The sequence below is a fragment of the Danio rerio genome, chromosome 5, assembly GCF_049306965.1.
Source record: "Danio rerio strain Tuebingen ecotype United States chromosome 5, GRCz12tu, whole genome shotgun sequence".
In the NCBI taxonomy this organism is placed as follows: Eukaryota; Metazoa; Chordata; class Actinopteri; order Cypriniformes; family Danionidae; genus Danio; species Danio rerio.
In genome coordinates, this window is record NC_133180.1 from 42,429,060 (window position 1) to 42,445,774 (window position 16,715).

Genomic DNA, 16,715 nt, shown 5'->3' on the forward strand with positions numbered 1-16,715 from the left:
TGTTTAAATTTGGCATATTGTGACATTTATGTTCCTTGAAGAAAATTCAACTATATGGAAACTTTTGCTGGTGTACAGAAACTAGAGAAAGTAACTCCATTTGAAGATAACTTTGTGCTTTGTTACATATTATAGGATTATTATGTAATATGTCCAAGTTAATAACTTCAAAAATAACTAGAATTTCAATCTTAATCCAATGTTTATATGATGTTTGAGACATGCAAACTTTGTTGGTTGTTTCAGTCTAACTGCATCTCTAGTAACTTACGGAAAAGTACATTCAGATTAGTTCTCAATGTTTTCATTTAAAATTTGTATTGAGTTTTTGAGTTTTATTTGTAATAAATCCAGCTTTGTCATGCTGTTCGGACAGCCTTCAGTCTACTATCCACATTTCATTTAGTCTCAAACTCTGTAAATCCTCATTTTGGTTTATTTCTTGTTTCCTGTCAATCATTCATTAAAAAATATAAACAGTTAAACAGACACCAATCTAGACCCAATCTAAGTCACAGGAAACTAACACAGCGTTTGTTTTCAGCATCAGTTTATCCTCCCAGTGTGCAAAGGGAGCTGGATTTCATACTGTCTCATACATAAGGACAGAAGTAATAAACATGGGACATTCAAATTCACAACAGAAGTGTCTGGCCGTCCAGAAGTCTCATGAGTACAATGCTATAACAATCCTAACATAGATCAGCACATCATAAAACAATTCGACACCAGTCATTAAAAAGGTTGTGTTGCTTCATACTTTCAGTTCATCACCAAATACAGTAATGATTAAATAAACACCATAGTTATGTCTGAGAGATATACTGAATGTAACCCTGGATAAGTGAAAAGTGTTGTTTATATAGAAAATACTGTTACTCAAAGGCTCCCATTACTGTAGAAAGACAGTATTTTGTATTGAAAGGGAGGCGCTTTGTAGAAATCTAAACTAAAATACAAAGAACTATTGCAAATTATTTAACGTTGAACACATTGTAAGTGTAAAATACAGTATAGTGAAACTGTTGTTGTAGTAAAAAGCTGTTTGATAAACAAATAATTTTCCTCATAAAAAAGCTTGAAATAACTAGACGTGCTTACTGAACAACAAAGATCTGCATTTAAAAAATAAATAAATAAATCAGTTTTTAGCTTCAATCTTCCAACACTTCAATAAACATTAAGAAACATATGCTCTCGTTCTCTTTCTTTCGCTTATATAAAGAAAAATGGTGTTTAATAATCTGAAATGGTCATGCTCCATTTTGGAGGATGTTCTCTTTTAAAGCATGAGCCGGTGGCGTGTATATTAAAAAGACAAATCTGGATATTTTTTGTCATTTAAGAGTTCACACTTAGCTGATGATTGATTATAAACCGTGTTTGCCACGCTTGCCAAAATTTGCCAAATTCCAGGAGACAGACAAACACGAGAGATGGGTCTGAAATACGGGAGATTCTCGGGAAAAACAGGCGTGTTGGCAGGTATGGACTCATGTGTTAGCTTATGCGGGACCGGCTGTGGGCAATCATAAACATGTGATCCTCTCAAAATTAGTTTATAAATAAACTTCTCTTCAATATCCAAGAATAATTTAATATAATGCTGTAACTTCTGCCGTTATGTTGCCCAAATCGCATAAGATTTAACTTTTTCTGAGGAACACAAGTTATTTCGTAAAATTATTTAGTAATTCTCTGAAACTCTTTTCAGTTAGTTAAAAAAAAAGAAACTGCTAGCAAGGATGATTTTTCTGACCCAACTGTAAAATGTTGTGTACACGACAAAGATAGTGTGTCAATTTATTTTTTTCTTTGTCAGATACTTGTATAAAAAATAATTATCTGGAAAAACCGGCAGGACCATTTTGTTAGTGTTAACTCTTCATGTTCCAAACTAACATCATAAGTTATGGGGCTCTATTTTAATGATCTAGGCGCACAGTCCAAAGCACATGGCACAAAAGCAATAAGGGCATGTCCAAATCCACTTTAGTTATTTTAAGGACAGAAAAAAACACTCTGTGCCCACAAATATGGTCTAACAGGGCTTTGCTTATTCTGTCTTTGCTTTCACTTTCTCTTTGTCAAGGATAAGGACATGATGTAATAAGCACAGACATCCATTAGCCTACATAAATAATTTTGTTTATTAAGCACAAAGATTTGTTTCAAAACTATTTCTAAATTCAGTTCTAATTTCCAGCAAACGAAGAAATGAACAATAATAACGAAGTGTGCTAAAAAAACTGAGTTATATCCTAAAACACATGCTATACCCCATATGGTCCAAATTAAATTAGATACAAATATGAATATAATAAATAATTCTAATAATAAAAATATCATTATACAAAAGCAAGTTGCCAGGAATGGAAAACTGGTAGTGGAGGAGGTAGTGTTTTTTATTTATGTAGAAAATAATAATTTTATAATTTATTCCTTTAACTCTTTTTCATTTGTAAATATATTTCTGTATTTCTGTACATCCTGCCTGTCTTAAGCAATGTGTAAGTGTTTAAGGCGCACAACTGACACGCTCTGCGTTGGACTTTACACCTGCTTTCAGCTGTCTATTTTTAGTTCCTCAAAATAGCAATGCGCCTTAACACACCTCTTTCCAGATTGAAACAGTCCACGAAGTGGCACAAATGGGTTTGCTATTTAAACAACGTGGCAGAAAACAAAAAAACTAAGGTTGTGTTGGTCTGAAAATTTCAACACGTCGGGGCAAACACATCTTGCGCCGGGTGTATGATTGGGCCCATGATAATCGAGAACATGATTAGATCAGTTTTGAGTGAAATGTCCCTTTAAAGATGATTACTGCAATATATTATCTTGGGGTATTGAAATGACAAAGAAAATCCAGATTACTGTTTTATTAATACCCAGGTCTTATGTAATTGCTAATGAGATAAAAGAGCTAGATGGGGCCACATTAAGGCACTCATTTTTTGTGACCTAAAAATCCCACCATCAAAGGTTTACTATAAATACAAGCACCCGGTACTCCAAAAACAACCAGAAAGCACCAGTAGACTGTTGAGACGGGGTCAGGGAGTGGAAATATATCAACTATTGTTTCCAAATAGCTTTGCTGGTTTTAAGGAATCCTAAAAATCCTTGTCGCCTTACATACATCAACATTCAACATTATAGCTTATCGATTCTCAAAATGGAGTGAAATTTAACCTCCTACAAAATAACACAGATTCAAAACCTGAACAAATCTAAATCATCGGCATCTTCATCATCACAGCAAAAAATTCAACTTCCCTTCCTTTTAAAAAACACCTAAAAAACATTTAATTTAAAAAACATTTTGCTTTCTTGTTACCTTTTGTCTTCATTATGTTGAGAGAGAGGATAAAACCTGTTGGAAACCATTTACAATAAGGATCCTTTAGTTAATGTTAGTTAAACTATTTTCTAACACGAACAATGCATTTATTACAGTATTTATTCATCTTTGTTAATGTTAGGTAATAAAAATGCAGTCGTGCATTGATGGTTCTTGTTAACTCACAGTGCATTGACTCTTTTTACATGACTTTGGAAGACTCCATTCTGATTGGTCACTCATGACATTTCAAGATATGTTATTACAAGATAACAACCAATGAATAACACAGCCTTGACTGGGAACTTCTGTCTATTATGCCACTGTTTAGCCACATCTTGTAAATGAATAATATGTAAGTCTGTGCACCATTCAGCCGGTTTCGTTTCTGTCATCTTTTGCGTTTTTGACTGTTTGGCCCCATTTTGTAACTGAGTAATGAGGAGGTTAGTAAATGCTCCATCAGCTCAATTAACCTGTTTTTGTCTTTGTCAACTTTACATTTAAAGAATGAATAAACAATAACAGCTCAGAACAATGTTTTGTGGCAAGTAGCTGTGAAATACAGTACGTCAACGTAACAAGCACAACTTTTTAATTCTGAATTAGTAAATGTTGACCTGCAATTAATAAATGCTCTAAAAGCATTTATTCTTAGTTCTTGTTAGTAAATACATTAACGTTAAATAATGGAACCTTATTGTAAAGTGACCACGGAACATTTCTGAAAGTCAAGTCCAGGTTGAAAGCCATAGACCTTGGGGTAACAAAATTTTTCAATACTTCTAAAAAGAAGACAGCATTTCATGTGTTTTGAGATATTGAAAATAACTTAAAAGTGAATGTATAATAAAATCTCAAATGACCCTCTTGTCCATATTTGTCCCTCTTTGAATTCAGCATCTGTACTTTTGGGAGAAATGTGTATGTGTGAGAAATGTAAGCATCCAGTGACTCCGCTGAGCTCCCTCTAAGACTGTGGAAGGTGCTGTTTGATGATCTCTCTGGACTGGGGTGGGATTCTGTCTGGGAAGCGCACCTGGAACTCCACTATTAAATCCCCACGTTGGGATGGGTTTTTTGGGAAAGGCAGGCCTTCTCCACGCAGTCTCTTGATTGTGCCTGGTTTGATGATGTCATTGCAGGGCAATGTAATGGCTCGGTTGTCAATAGTGGGAATGTTCACTGTGCAGCCACACAACGCCTGTAAAATAAAAGCGAAGTGAAGTGAGTGAGTGCGGACGAGAGCTGTTCATGGCATTTCAACACTTAAGCACAAACTCTACATGGTGACATAGAGACCTAGTGTAAGATGCCACTATGATGTTACAGGCACAGAGAGCACATGTACAGTACATTTAGCAATTACAAAGACAGATAAAAGAGAAAGGAGCACTTCATATATTACACTCAAATTTAAAAACTATATCAGTAGTTTAGCACTAAAATAATGCTACAAATTAAGGAATGACTTTCAGAAAAACATAAAAACAAGCTGTTACTGAAATCTTCTCCAAATTCTGAGAAGCGTACTGTCACCCAGATAACAAAAAGATCCATAGGACATCCCCCTCATTGCCTCTGTGAGTTTATTGGTGGGATGTACCCAACATGGACATTACTGGGACGTCTGTTGGAGAATGTACCCCGGGTGTTTGCTGGACATTGGCGTTATGTGCAGAGGATGTACAACAGATGCTCATGTAGCATTGGCCATGGATATTCATGGGACATTCATAAAACATTGCGAGGCCCTATAGGGAGCATTCTACAGGTCATTTTAACAGTAAATATGCTAGTCAGATAAGAAAAAAAAAACTATTGGCCCAATTAATAAACAACAATAGTATAATACGTTTAACAACTTAAAATTTTTTGTTTATGTGTGTTGCATGTTATTTCTCCAGCTATTTTGATTCGATTGCTTTGTTCGCAACCGAAAAGAATATAAAATACACACAGCTGTACTCAAAATAATAGTGTGTTGTAAAAAGTGAGCAAAGTTTAAAATCCTTATAATAATCTTTATTTTAATACATGCAAATGTTTTGGAAACAATAAACTGCATTCTAAATTAAAACATGAAGAAATAAATGGTTAAATGTATCATTTTACAGAAAGTGAAGAAAAACAAATATTAAGCTGTTAAAAGATGCTACATTGCAGTGTCTTCATTTTTCTGTTAGAATACAAATATTTACTGTATTAGCTTAAAAATGCTTAAAGATTTAGCTTTCTTGTGAATCACTGAACTAATATTTACTTGTATAACCATGGTTTTTGAGATCTGCTTCACATCTGTGCTGCATCAAGTTGACCAACTTCTGGCACCTTTGAACAGGTCTGCCATTCCAGGACGATTACTAAACACCACAATTCTTCTGTATTTTTGTTTTTGCCTTAGAAACACCATTTTTGATGTCAGTTTACAAATTTTCTATTGGGTTAAGGCCTGTGTTTTTTCTTCATGTCTGGTTGTCAGCTGTTGAGAAAAACTGAACAACATATTTAGAATGTGTTATGATTTAGGATTTTGTTACATCTATTACAGTTATATTTTATTGTCCACTGAAAATTGTAAGTTGAAATTGACAAAAATTGTGATTTCATCTTTAAATAGGCTCATATTTTCTTTTTACAATAATTTTAAGTTATTAATTTGTAATATTAACTTAAATTTACAATAAATTAAAACCTATGTTTTTGCAATTTGTATTTGATTAAAAGGCATTTCATTATCCCATCACTTTCAAAATAGAGAGTATGGGATGGTTTTTGGTTTTTAAATTAGTTTTCCCTTGTCTGAGTGGTCAGGTGTCAGTTCTTGGACTGGAATGCAATTTCTTTATTCTCCCCGAGGGGCAATTTGGTTCACAGCAATAGCCGACACAGATCATCACACAAATAAACATAAAGGTTAACAAACAATAAAGATAAACAATAAAGTTAATCATGATCTAGTAAAATGTTAATGGTTCTTATGATAACAGGCCAGGCAACTGGATTTTTCAACTGTTGTTATAAAAATGGCAAATTAGGACTGTTATACAGTGGACAAAATGAGACTGTACTTCTGGTATGCAGAAGTTGGTAAGCAAACATTATGCAGATGTCCTACAAATGTCTAGGGGCAAACGTTATGGAGACATCTTCCAAGTAACTGATAACAAACATTATTTCACCGGTGGTGAAATAAATGATAAAGTATAAAGTAGATTCAATGTAGATACCCTCGACAGACCGGTGGTAAACATTAATTATGAATATATTTATTCATTCATTTGGCTTAGTCCCTTTATTTATCAGGGGTCGCCACAGCGGAATAAACCGAAAACTCATCCACAACTTAACACAGCGGATGCCCATCCAGCTGCAACCCAGTACCGGGAAACGTCAACACACACACACACACATACACTACAGCAAATTTAACTTATTGAATTCACCTATCCCGCATGTCTTTGGACTGCTTCTAACCGGAGCAACCGAAGGAAACCCATACAAACACGGGGAGAACATGCAAACTCCACTCAGAAATGCCAAATGACCTAGCCAGCACTCGAACCAGTGACTTTCTTGCTGTGAGGCGAAAGTGCTAACCACTGAGCCACTGTGGCATACATGTCAAATTTATTAATATATGTAAAAAAACTTTTTGAAAGATAAAAGCAATTTTCTACACAATAACAGATTTGACTGAAAAATGAATGCAGAAGCTGTATAGTTTGGCTTGGCTTTTGCCAGTTTAGGCAATCATGAGGGGATGTCCGTGTGTGTGTGTGTGTGTGTGTGTGTGTGTGTGTGTTATGCTGCAGATGGGGTAGCTGAGTCCACAGAAAGCTAATTTTGGCCACTGCTCTCATTTCACAGGGCTAATGAAGCAACTGAAAAAATCAGCTGAGGACATAAATAATGAATCTGAAATCAGAAGTTGCTATGGATTAAAACAAAAACTGGTTTACGCAAGCAAACTAAAATTAGACCCTTTAATCAGATAGACACTTTGAAACTGTGGTAGAGACTGTTTAAAACAAAAAACGCAACTGTTTGTATGTCGTTTAGGAAAAGTGTCTGCTAAATTAAGAAAGTAAATCAGATTGAAGTGACTAGATATTTTATAATACTTTTGTTTTGTTCTTATCTGCATTGCTGGCTTTTAATGCTGCCTGCAAACACTATATTCATGATTGTAGTGAAACCCTGGTTGCGTACTAGCTTTCTCAAAGTTATTGCCTAAAATAATGAAAGACTTTATATCTTTTCTGATTCAAATAATAAAGTTAAACAAAGTTGCCTTATTTTCCATTATGGATGCACAGTAAACACAGTCCCAAGACTATTGGGAATTTAGCAAATAATAAAAATGCAAAACAAAAAAACTGAAGACACACACACACACAGGTTGTCATGCTGAGGATAAAACCAAAGTCCTTCAAGGCAAAGTCATTTCACTATCCGACCCTCTTTGAAACAGCTCTTGGGCAGTATGCTTGGGCATTCTGTCTGAATGAGGAAACATTAAATTCTCCAAAACTGTTAGCCAAGCTCACGATTACATTACAGATTTGGAATCACCAATAAAATTAAACAAGAACCGTCTCATAAGTTTAATTTCTTAAAGTTCGAATAGAACAAAGTCAGCATATTTTCAGGTTGCCCAAGCTATTGCACATGCGCAGTCGAAATGAACGAGATCACGACACCAACCTCATTTCTGGCCGTTCTACACGTTATCATCCTCTAGATAATGCTTCGTCTGATCGCACTGGTGTTCTGAAGTAATTCACAACTTAACAAATCTACAGAAATGACAGCGACTCTTTGTTTACAAGTTTGTGGGTGTTTAAGTAGTTGCTGTCATGTGACGTGCGTTTGACAGGACGGACTGTATACTTGGCGTTCAATTTATACAGATTACAAAACCAGAAAAATTGTTTTCAACTATAGTTGGTTCATTTAAAAGTACAGATTTCAGCTTTATGGGGATATATTTCTTGTCTGTGAAGCAAGTATTCGCTTCCAGTGAGATTCCAGTGTGTTTATTGACCACATAAACCATCATAAAAGCACATGTCTGGTATGAGCTTCTCCACCAGAGAATCGTCAATCAATAGCCCCTTTCACACAGTGATACCGGTAAATAACCAGGAAATTTCCAGAGCGACTTTACCGGTAGATTCATAAAAGCGCTGTTCACACAGGCGAGGACATTACAGAATTTTTCCAGAAACAACCATTACAAAATACCGGTAAATTCTGACATCCTTGACCAGAAATGACCTCTAAACGGCTGCGTTTGTATTTGTAAACATTTGACTTCATTACTAACTCTGTGAATGGATGAGTATTGTGAACAACTTCAATGAAAACATACAGAGAAAAACTTTCGCGTGTCGAGATGTACATTATATGTGTGTGTGCTGGCGCTCACCGGCTGCTTCACGAGAGGGCACGTGATGCGTCAAGCAACTGAAGGAAGCAGAGTTTGAAGGTAAACAAACAACTGCTTACCGATAATTATTTACACAGTTGGCGTTAAGAAGAAACATATAAACGTTATTTGATTAACATCTAGCTGCTAAATGTGTCTGGAAAAATATTTAAAGGTTTTTATCTTCATAAACAGCGCGGATGTGGATGTGTCTGAGTGTTCTGATTGGCTAAAGTAGGGTCTGTTTACACATACATACCTTTCCAGAAAATTGCAGGTAACTTTCCGGAAGGTCTGTATGTATGAAAGGGGCTTATATCGATCGATGATTGGCTCCTGTAAGTGAGGCTTCATTCACCATATTGACCGTTACACTTTTCCCCATTCAATGCTTTACGAGTGACACTTCTTGTGTAATCTATAGTCTTTGATGAAACATGCCAGCAAGATAAGCTGACACATCAAAGATCGTAAATGAAATTAAATTTCAAATTTAATTGTCAAAGCTCCGCCTGTGCCTGTCACTGGAACTATTTATATAACCTTAAATCATTTTCATCTTCAGTTAAATACCACTATGAGTATATTAAACAGGAAATGGATACACTTAAATCTTTGAAGATTAAAGCTTAAAAACATTCAGTCAAGAAAGAGCCTGCAGTTATCGCATGCGAGCTTATGCTGGAAGAGATTTTCGTGAACTTTCTGTGATGTGAATACCAAGCACAAACATTGCCAGACCGCTCTGCTTAGCAGCTGCCTCAAGGGAAGAGAAAATGTGTTCGCAATGACATCAGCTCCTTCCTCCTGACAGCAGTGGTGTGGACGGGGGGAAGGGAGGCAGGGGTTCATGGAAAGAAGGGAGTAGCCAATACTCTCACAAAACAGTTGACCATGAAAAGGTGCCAGGCATCTCCTCAGCTCTGGCTAATGATGGTGTTTCCCAAACAGAAACAGGTCTAAAGCAACCCATGGTAATGTCAGAACCACTGTAAAATTAAACCAAGAATATTCCTGAACATAGACGTCTTAAAGGAAATTGAAAATAAAATGTTGTATCCCACAGCTAGGTGTAATCTGGATTTTTGCACCAGTGTGAAACTTGCAGAACTTTACTACCAGTGAGATAATTTGGGGTACTTTTACAGTACAAACCCACCAGGCACGTGCACACAATGGCTCAACCTGTGCAGTGCACATGCCCTTTTTAGTCTTGGATAGAAAGTGCCCTTCCAAAATGATCAAAAGTGCCCTCGCGACGCGGCAAAAATCCCCTTCAGTAGGCGCGCGACAACACCGCTCTTGAGTATGCGCGCGACAACACAGCTGATCAGTACGCGCGCGATAACACCGCTCTTCAGTACGTGCGCATCCCCCCCCCCAACCACCCCCCCCTCAAAAAATTTATCCTGCACATGCCCTTTGGACGGTCTCTGCATGGGCCTGAAACCCACAATCTCATATTTACCTCCACTAATAAGAAGACCAGGGATGACTCGGTGGTTAGGACCATCACTAAGGTGGCATTGCTTTGGGGTGGACCACTATTCTGTCGCTTTAGGTTGCCTCTACAGACGCGCCGGCCCTGGCTATAGGTGAATAAAAAAACTTAATCGGCCATAGTGTGTATGTGTGAATGAGAGAGTGTATGGATGTTTCCCAGCACTAGGTTGCAGCTGGAAGGGCATAGCATATGCTGGATAGTAATCGGTTCATTCCGCTGTGGCGAACACTGATGATAAAGGGACTAAGCTGAAGGAAAATGAATGAATAAGAAGTACATTCAAATATGGTTTGACAGTCAAATTCCAAGGTTTGACTGCAGGCTGTGTGTTATTAGGACTAGGTGTTTTTTTAATAACCATGGTTTATTGTTTGATTATTATTATTATTTTACATAAAAATTATGATTGCCTTTACTGGTTAAGCTCACTGTTTGAATAAAATCGAAAGAGTTCAAATTAATATTTTAATGCACAATTCAATTTTATTGATTTATTGTAAGGTTAGGGACAACCAATAACCTATTTGCAGACCCAGTGGCAGGAAAGGAAATGAGAAAGATATTGAGCATTGCAGATGTCAGAACACAGATTAATACTAAAACAAGACAATATTTTTGTCTTTTTCAGCAAAATATCATTCAGTGTATGAATATGTTTGGGTAGAAATAAACATTCTTATTCTGACCTGTTAAACGTAACCATGTTGAATTTTAATATATTTGAAAAGATTCTTACTTCAAAAAAGTCAAATTGGTAAAACCTAGAGATCTGAAAGACTGGCAAAGTGTAAAACCATAATTCTAGTTTACTAGAATTTTCTGTACTGTGGCCATTGTGAGCAAGTGATTTTACGGCTGACTATTGTTATCCTAAATGACAATTTAGTGTGTTTTAAAACCGCCAAAATGTTCTGCTTTACTGTTTCTAAGGTATGTGTAGGACAACAGTATCTCCAGGAAAAATATATGCAAAGATGGCACTTTGAATTGTAAAGAAATCTGTGTTTTTGAAACTAATGAAGACAGCAGAAGTCAATGATTCATTTGAATTATTTAGCCTGGCATGTTTACTGCTCCAAAATATTATAAATACTTATATATAAAATGTGTTCAAAGGGGAAAACGTTTTTGTTTTTTACCCAGATATTTAAAATGAATACATTTTAGAGCAGTAATCACAACACCGTGATACCATGATGTTTTTTATCCAAGGTTATCATACCGCCAGAATCTTATACCGGCCCATGACAACTGTTTTTTGTCAACAGTAGTTTGGTGCTGATTTAAAGTGTTAGATGTTTAGAAATAAACTGTTAAATACTGTCTTTAGAGAATCTTTAATGCTGTACATATGGTAGTAGTTTAGAGCAACAATAACATAAAACATGGAGCACATTTATTATTGTTTCATTAGCAGAGACGATGAGAGAATCAGTGTGTGTGCAGCCCAAGAAAAAGATCCTCTATAGTTAAAAGACAGAAAGAAACAGCGATAAAAAAAACACAAGGTAGAAATGCTGGAGGACAGTAAAAATCCTAAGTAACAGAGCCTAAATGACCCTTTTTTATGGATAAATTAGTTATAAATTTATACAGTTTCAAAACTGGTATCAGTGTAAAACAGTGATGATTACACTGATCCACATCAACACATCATCTTAACACTAGAGGTGTTGGTATATAAAGAACACAAAGAACAACCCAGGTAACGTGGTAAAGTCTAGATAGGATATGTGTCCGGCCGGAAGTGTGATATGCACATCATTATAGCAGCATTTTTTATGACACTGTGTATATATATATATATATATATATATATATATATATATATATATATATATATATATATATATATATATATATATATATATATATATATATATACCGGTGTATGTATGTATGTGTGTGTGTGTATATATATATATATATATATATATATATATATATATATATATATATATATATATAATTTATCAGGTAATTTAATAGATAGCATAAATAATACTTGGTACAACTACTGTTTTTATGTTACTAGGAAGGTTGGGTTTATGGTCGGGGTGGGAGTAGATGTTAAAAAATTAACTCATTCCTTCTTTCATTTTCTATCAGCTTAGTCCCTTTATTAATCTAAACCTTTATTAATCAGCCACAGCGGATTGAACCACCAACTTATCCAGCATATGTTTTACGCAGCGGATGCCCTTTCAGCTGCAAACCTTCACTGGGGAACATCCATACACACACATACACTATGGCCAATTTAGCTTACCCAATTCACCTATAGCGTATGTCTTTGGACTATGGGGGAAACCGGAGCACCCAAAGGAAACCCACGCGAACAGGGGGAGAACATTCAAACTCCACACTAACTCAGCCGAGGTTCCAACCAGTGACCTTGTTGTGAGGCGATCATGCTAACCACTGCACCACCGTGCTGCCCTTTATGACAATATAGTCAGAATTAAAAAAAATAACTTTCTGATGCGAGTCCACGTATAGAGAGTCTTGAATAATCCTGCATCATCACACCACGGGGTCTGTGCTAACAGGGCTCTTTAGTACAGCTGATGAGTAATTACTAGGTGAATAGGTATGGAAATTAGCAGTAGACAGGGACCTTATAGCTGTCTTGCTCTTGAACAAACTCTGCTCATTACCAGCAGGCAATTACAGAAACTCTGAGCTCTCATTAAAGAAGGGCTTTGGGGTTCCACTAAGAGCATCTCTAAATGAAAAGTGATATTAAAATGAAGACAATGTTCCTCTGAGAACCGTCTAGGTCCATGCTAAATCGGTCTTATGAATGCATCCACAATAAACAGGCAGATGAAAATTCATGGGGCAAGTTGCCATCAGTATGCTTTAGATGATACCAGATGGCAAAACAGTTTGTGATGTTCACCAGCACTTATCAAGTTTCATTCTGGGCATCTAATGAGCGAGACCTTTAAAAGTAAATCACTGCTCTGAAAACAACACAGAAACTATTAGTAGACTGTTAAAATGGACACAGTCGATCTGTACAAATTATGTTTAAATCCACGGTTTACATATTAAAAATGCCAAGACAGTTAAAAGTAAAGCAACCTGCACTGTAGAGCTGGATATCTAACAGACACACTGTTTGAAAAAGCTGACAGCGCTGGCTGAGCTGTTGAAGTAAAAGCTGTCTAAGCTAGCAGAAAGACAAAGAAAGGTTTCCACTGTTAATGACAGTGGTGTTCTCGAACACACCACACTCACTCAAGACTGACATTAGCTATTTCTGCCGATGCCACTGTCACTACAAAGTATTAACTGAGTGTTTTTCTGGGTCACTACACAAGCAGAAATATATGCAGTTGTGTAGTTATTATCCTCAGTGGGTCAGCCTATGAAAATCCCATTAAATCAAGGCAGCATCAATAATATATAAATGTTCCAGCGTTTGATGTCTTGGGACTGAATTTTGGGAGATTCTTATTACATCTACGGCAAGTAGGGATGCACAGAGCCATTGTAAACTCTTGAACTTTCATGAAGAAAGCTCAACTATGAAATACACTTTACAGAAATATACAATGGTAACACTTTACAATAAGGTTCATTAGTTAATGCATTTACTAACATGAACTAATCATGAACAACACTTGTACAGCATTTATTAATCATAATTGAACATTTACTAATGCATTATTAACATCCAAGTCCATGCTTGTTAACATTAGTTAATGCACCGTGACTTAACATGAACTAACAATGAACAACTGTGTTTTCATTAACTAACGTTTACTAACATAAATAAATACTGTAGTAAATGTATTGTTCATTGTTTGTTCATGTTAGTAAATGCATTAATTAACATTAACTAATAAACCTTATTGTAAAGTGTGACCTATACAATTGTTATTTTAACTGCTGATTGTTTACTATTGGCTTTTATTAGTAACAGTTTCATGGATGTAGGCAAATTAATATTCCCTGTTCAGTGTGCAACTCGAAAAGTCACGCTTGGCTCAGTCACATGACAATTTATTAGCCCAGTTCAACTCTTCAAGGCGAGTTCAACTCACTTTCTCAAAGCAGGGACTCTGCTTTGGCGTATGACACCGCACTATGACATTCCTGTACTCTCACACTGAAGTGAGAGAGAGTAAATCAGCAATGATGTTGAACCATGAAGGTACTACACAGTCACTAGGCGTCATTTGTCCTGTTTAGTCTTATAGCTATGGTCAATATAGAGCATGCTCAAGTATATTTACTCTCATTATGTACATTAATAGGGCTGCACAATATACTGCTTCAGCATCAATATCGCAGTGTCCACATCTGTAATAGTCACATTGCAGACTGTGAAATGTTGAATTTATATGTTGTGATTATACAGTAGTTGATCAGAAGCCACAGTTCGGAAGACATGAGGTTTGTGGGGTCACTGCAGAGTTGTACCATTTGTAATAGGGCTGGGTTAATTGAAAAGTAAGTAATTGTAGGTTCTGAATGTCGATTTCAATCAAACTTTACCAGGTAAATTTTTTTTCAAATTACTTTCCCTACCATGTGTGATCACGTAAACCCCTACATCGAGCACAACATAAGGTCTGGCGCAGCCTTCACGCAGTAGCATACCCCTAGCCGTGATTGATGCCGACGCTAACCTATCAAAAAAATGTTACATGTCGCGACAATGAATAGCGAAAGCTCTGTGATTGGTCGGATTGGTAGTGTTGACGGGTATGGGCGGTGCCGAGAGGGCAAAAAAAACCCAAAACAAATAAAATAATTACAATAATTTAATAATTACAATAATTAATAATACAATAATTACAATAATTAAATAATTAATTGTAATTGAGTTCAAATGTTCAATTAATCGATATTTTGTTTTTAAGCCAAATCACCTTCCCTACCCTAGTTTGTAACTTTAATAAGCTCTTATTTTATTGAATTATTCATACAATAAAACCTTAGTGTTATTTTACATTTAATTATTCAATTTCTGTTGCTCCACAGAAAACCATAAAGTACTGTTTTATTCACTTTCATGTTGGCTCTTTTGTATTTACCTATGCTTTTTTTTTTAAATATTGTGTTATGTGTTATTATCACCATCGATCTAATTTAATAAATTATTTCCAAATAGAGCTATTCAGGCAATCTGGTGAACCTACATTCATATCGCTATATATTGCAGAAAAAAAAAATATCTCAATGTCATATTTTTCTAATATTGTGCAACCCTAACATATACATATGTAGTGTTTAACATAAATGTGTACACCCCTCACAGAGCTCTCATTTAAATGTATATATTCTATAGCAGAGGTCGCCAACCTTGTTCCTGGAGAGCTACCTTCCTGCAGGATTCAGCTCCAACTCTGATCAAACAGTTTACGTTTAGTGCATGTCTTAGGACTGTGGGGGAAACCAGATCACCCGGACAGAAATGCCAACTGACCCAGCCGGGGCTCGAACCAGTAACCTTCTTGCTGTGAGGTGATTGTGCTACCCACTGTGCCAACATGACACTCAGGACCCGAAGCAGCACTTGATAATTACAGACAGATCAAGGTTGAAAGTAAACTCTTCACGGAGATAGCCCTCCAAGAACAGGGTTGGTGCCCTTGTTTTATAGGATGCTTTACAATATTATAAATAAAATATTTAAACAATATTAAAATCTAAAAATTTTAATAGAATATTAAATAAAATATGAATAAACAAAAAAAATCAACAGAAACGTAAATATAAAATGTGAAAATTTTATAATTATTTATATATATACACACACACACACACAGTTGAAGTCAGAATTATAAGCCCCACTTTGAATTTTTTTTTCTTTTTAAAATATTTTCCATATGATCTTTAATATTTTTTAATATTTTTTTTTCTGGAGAAAGTTTTTTTGGATGGAATAAAAGCAATCATAATTTTTTAAACACCATTTTAAGGAAAAAAATTATCAGCTCCTTTAAGCAATTTTTTTTCTATTGTCCGCCGTACAAACCATCGATATACAATAACGTGCCTAATTACCCTAACCTGCCTAGTTAACCTAATTAACCTATATCTAGTCAAATATTATATATATTATATATTCCAAAAACTAATTTGATCTATTTAATTTTATTTCTTAGGGGATTAGGCAACCAAACTATTATTTAAATGGATATAACCATTTAATAAAACTGTTTGATGTAAATACACCAAAATATATTCACTATATATCTATATTTACTGAGAAACGGCTAAAAACATTCTTTTTCAAAAGGGGTGTACTCATTAATACTGAGCACTATATATATATATATACAAACATACATACACATGTGTGCACAATAATATGTTTTTTAATGTTGCTGGGCAATAGAAGCAGCAATGGTTTTTATGTGGTGGATAAGGCAGCTACATGTAGCATCTGTGCAGGTTAACAAGGTCAGTACTTTTTTGGA

General features: G+C 35.5%; 1 protein-coding gene across 5 annotated transcripts in view; it reads right to left on the reverse strand.

The window, feature by feature from the left end:
* Window positions 1-417: 417 nt before the first annotated feature.
* Window positions 418-16,715, reverse strand: part of dnajb5 (DnaJ heat shock protein family (Hsp40) member B5) — a 30,888-nt gene continuing 14,590 nt past the window's right edge. For 3 of the 5 annotated variants that reach the window (XM_073950937.1, XM_068221297.2, XM_068221296.2), the window contains one exon: window positions 2,452-4,547. In XM_073950937.1, the coding sequence (XP_073807038.1) occupies window positions 4,314-4,547 (234 nt within the window). In that variant the 3' untranslated portion in view covers window positions 2,452-4,313. 5 annotated transcript variants of the gene reach the window in all.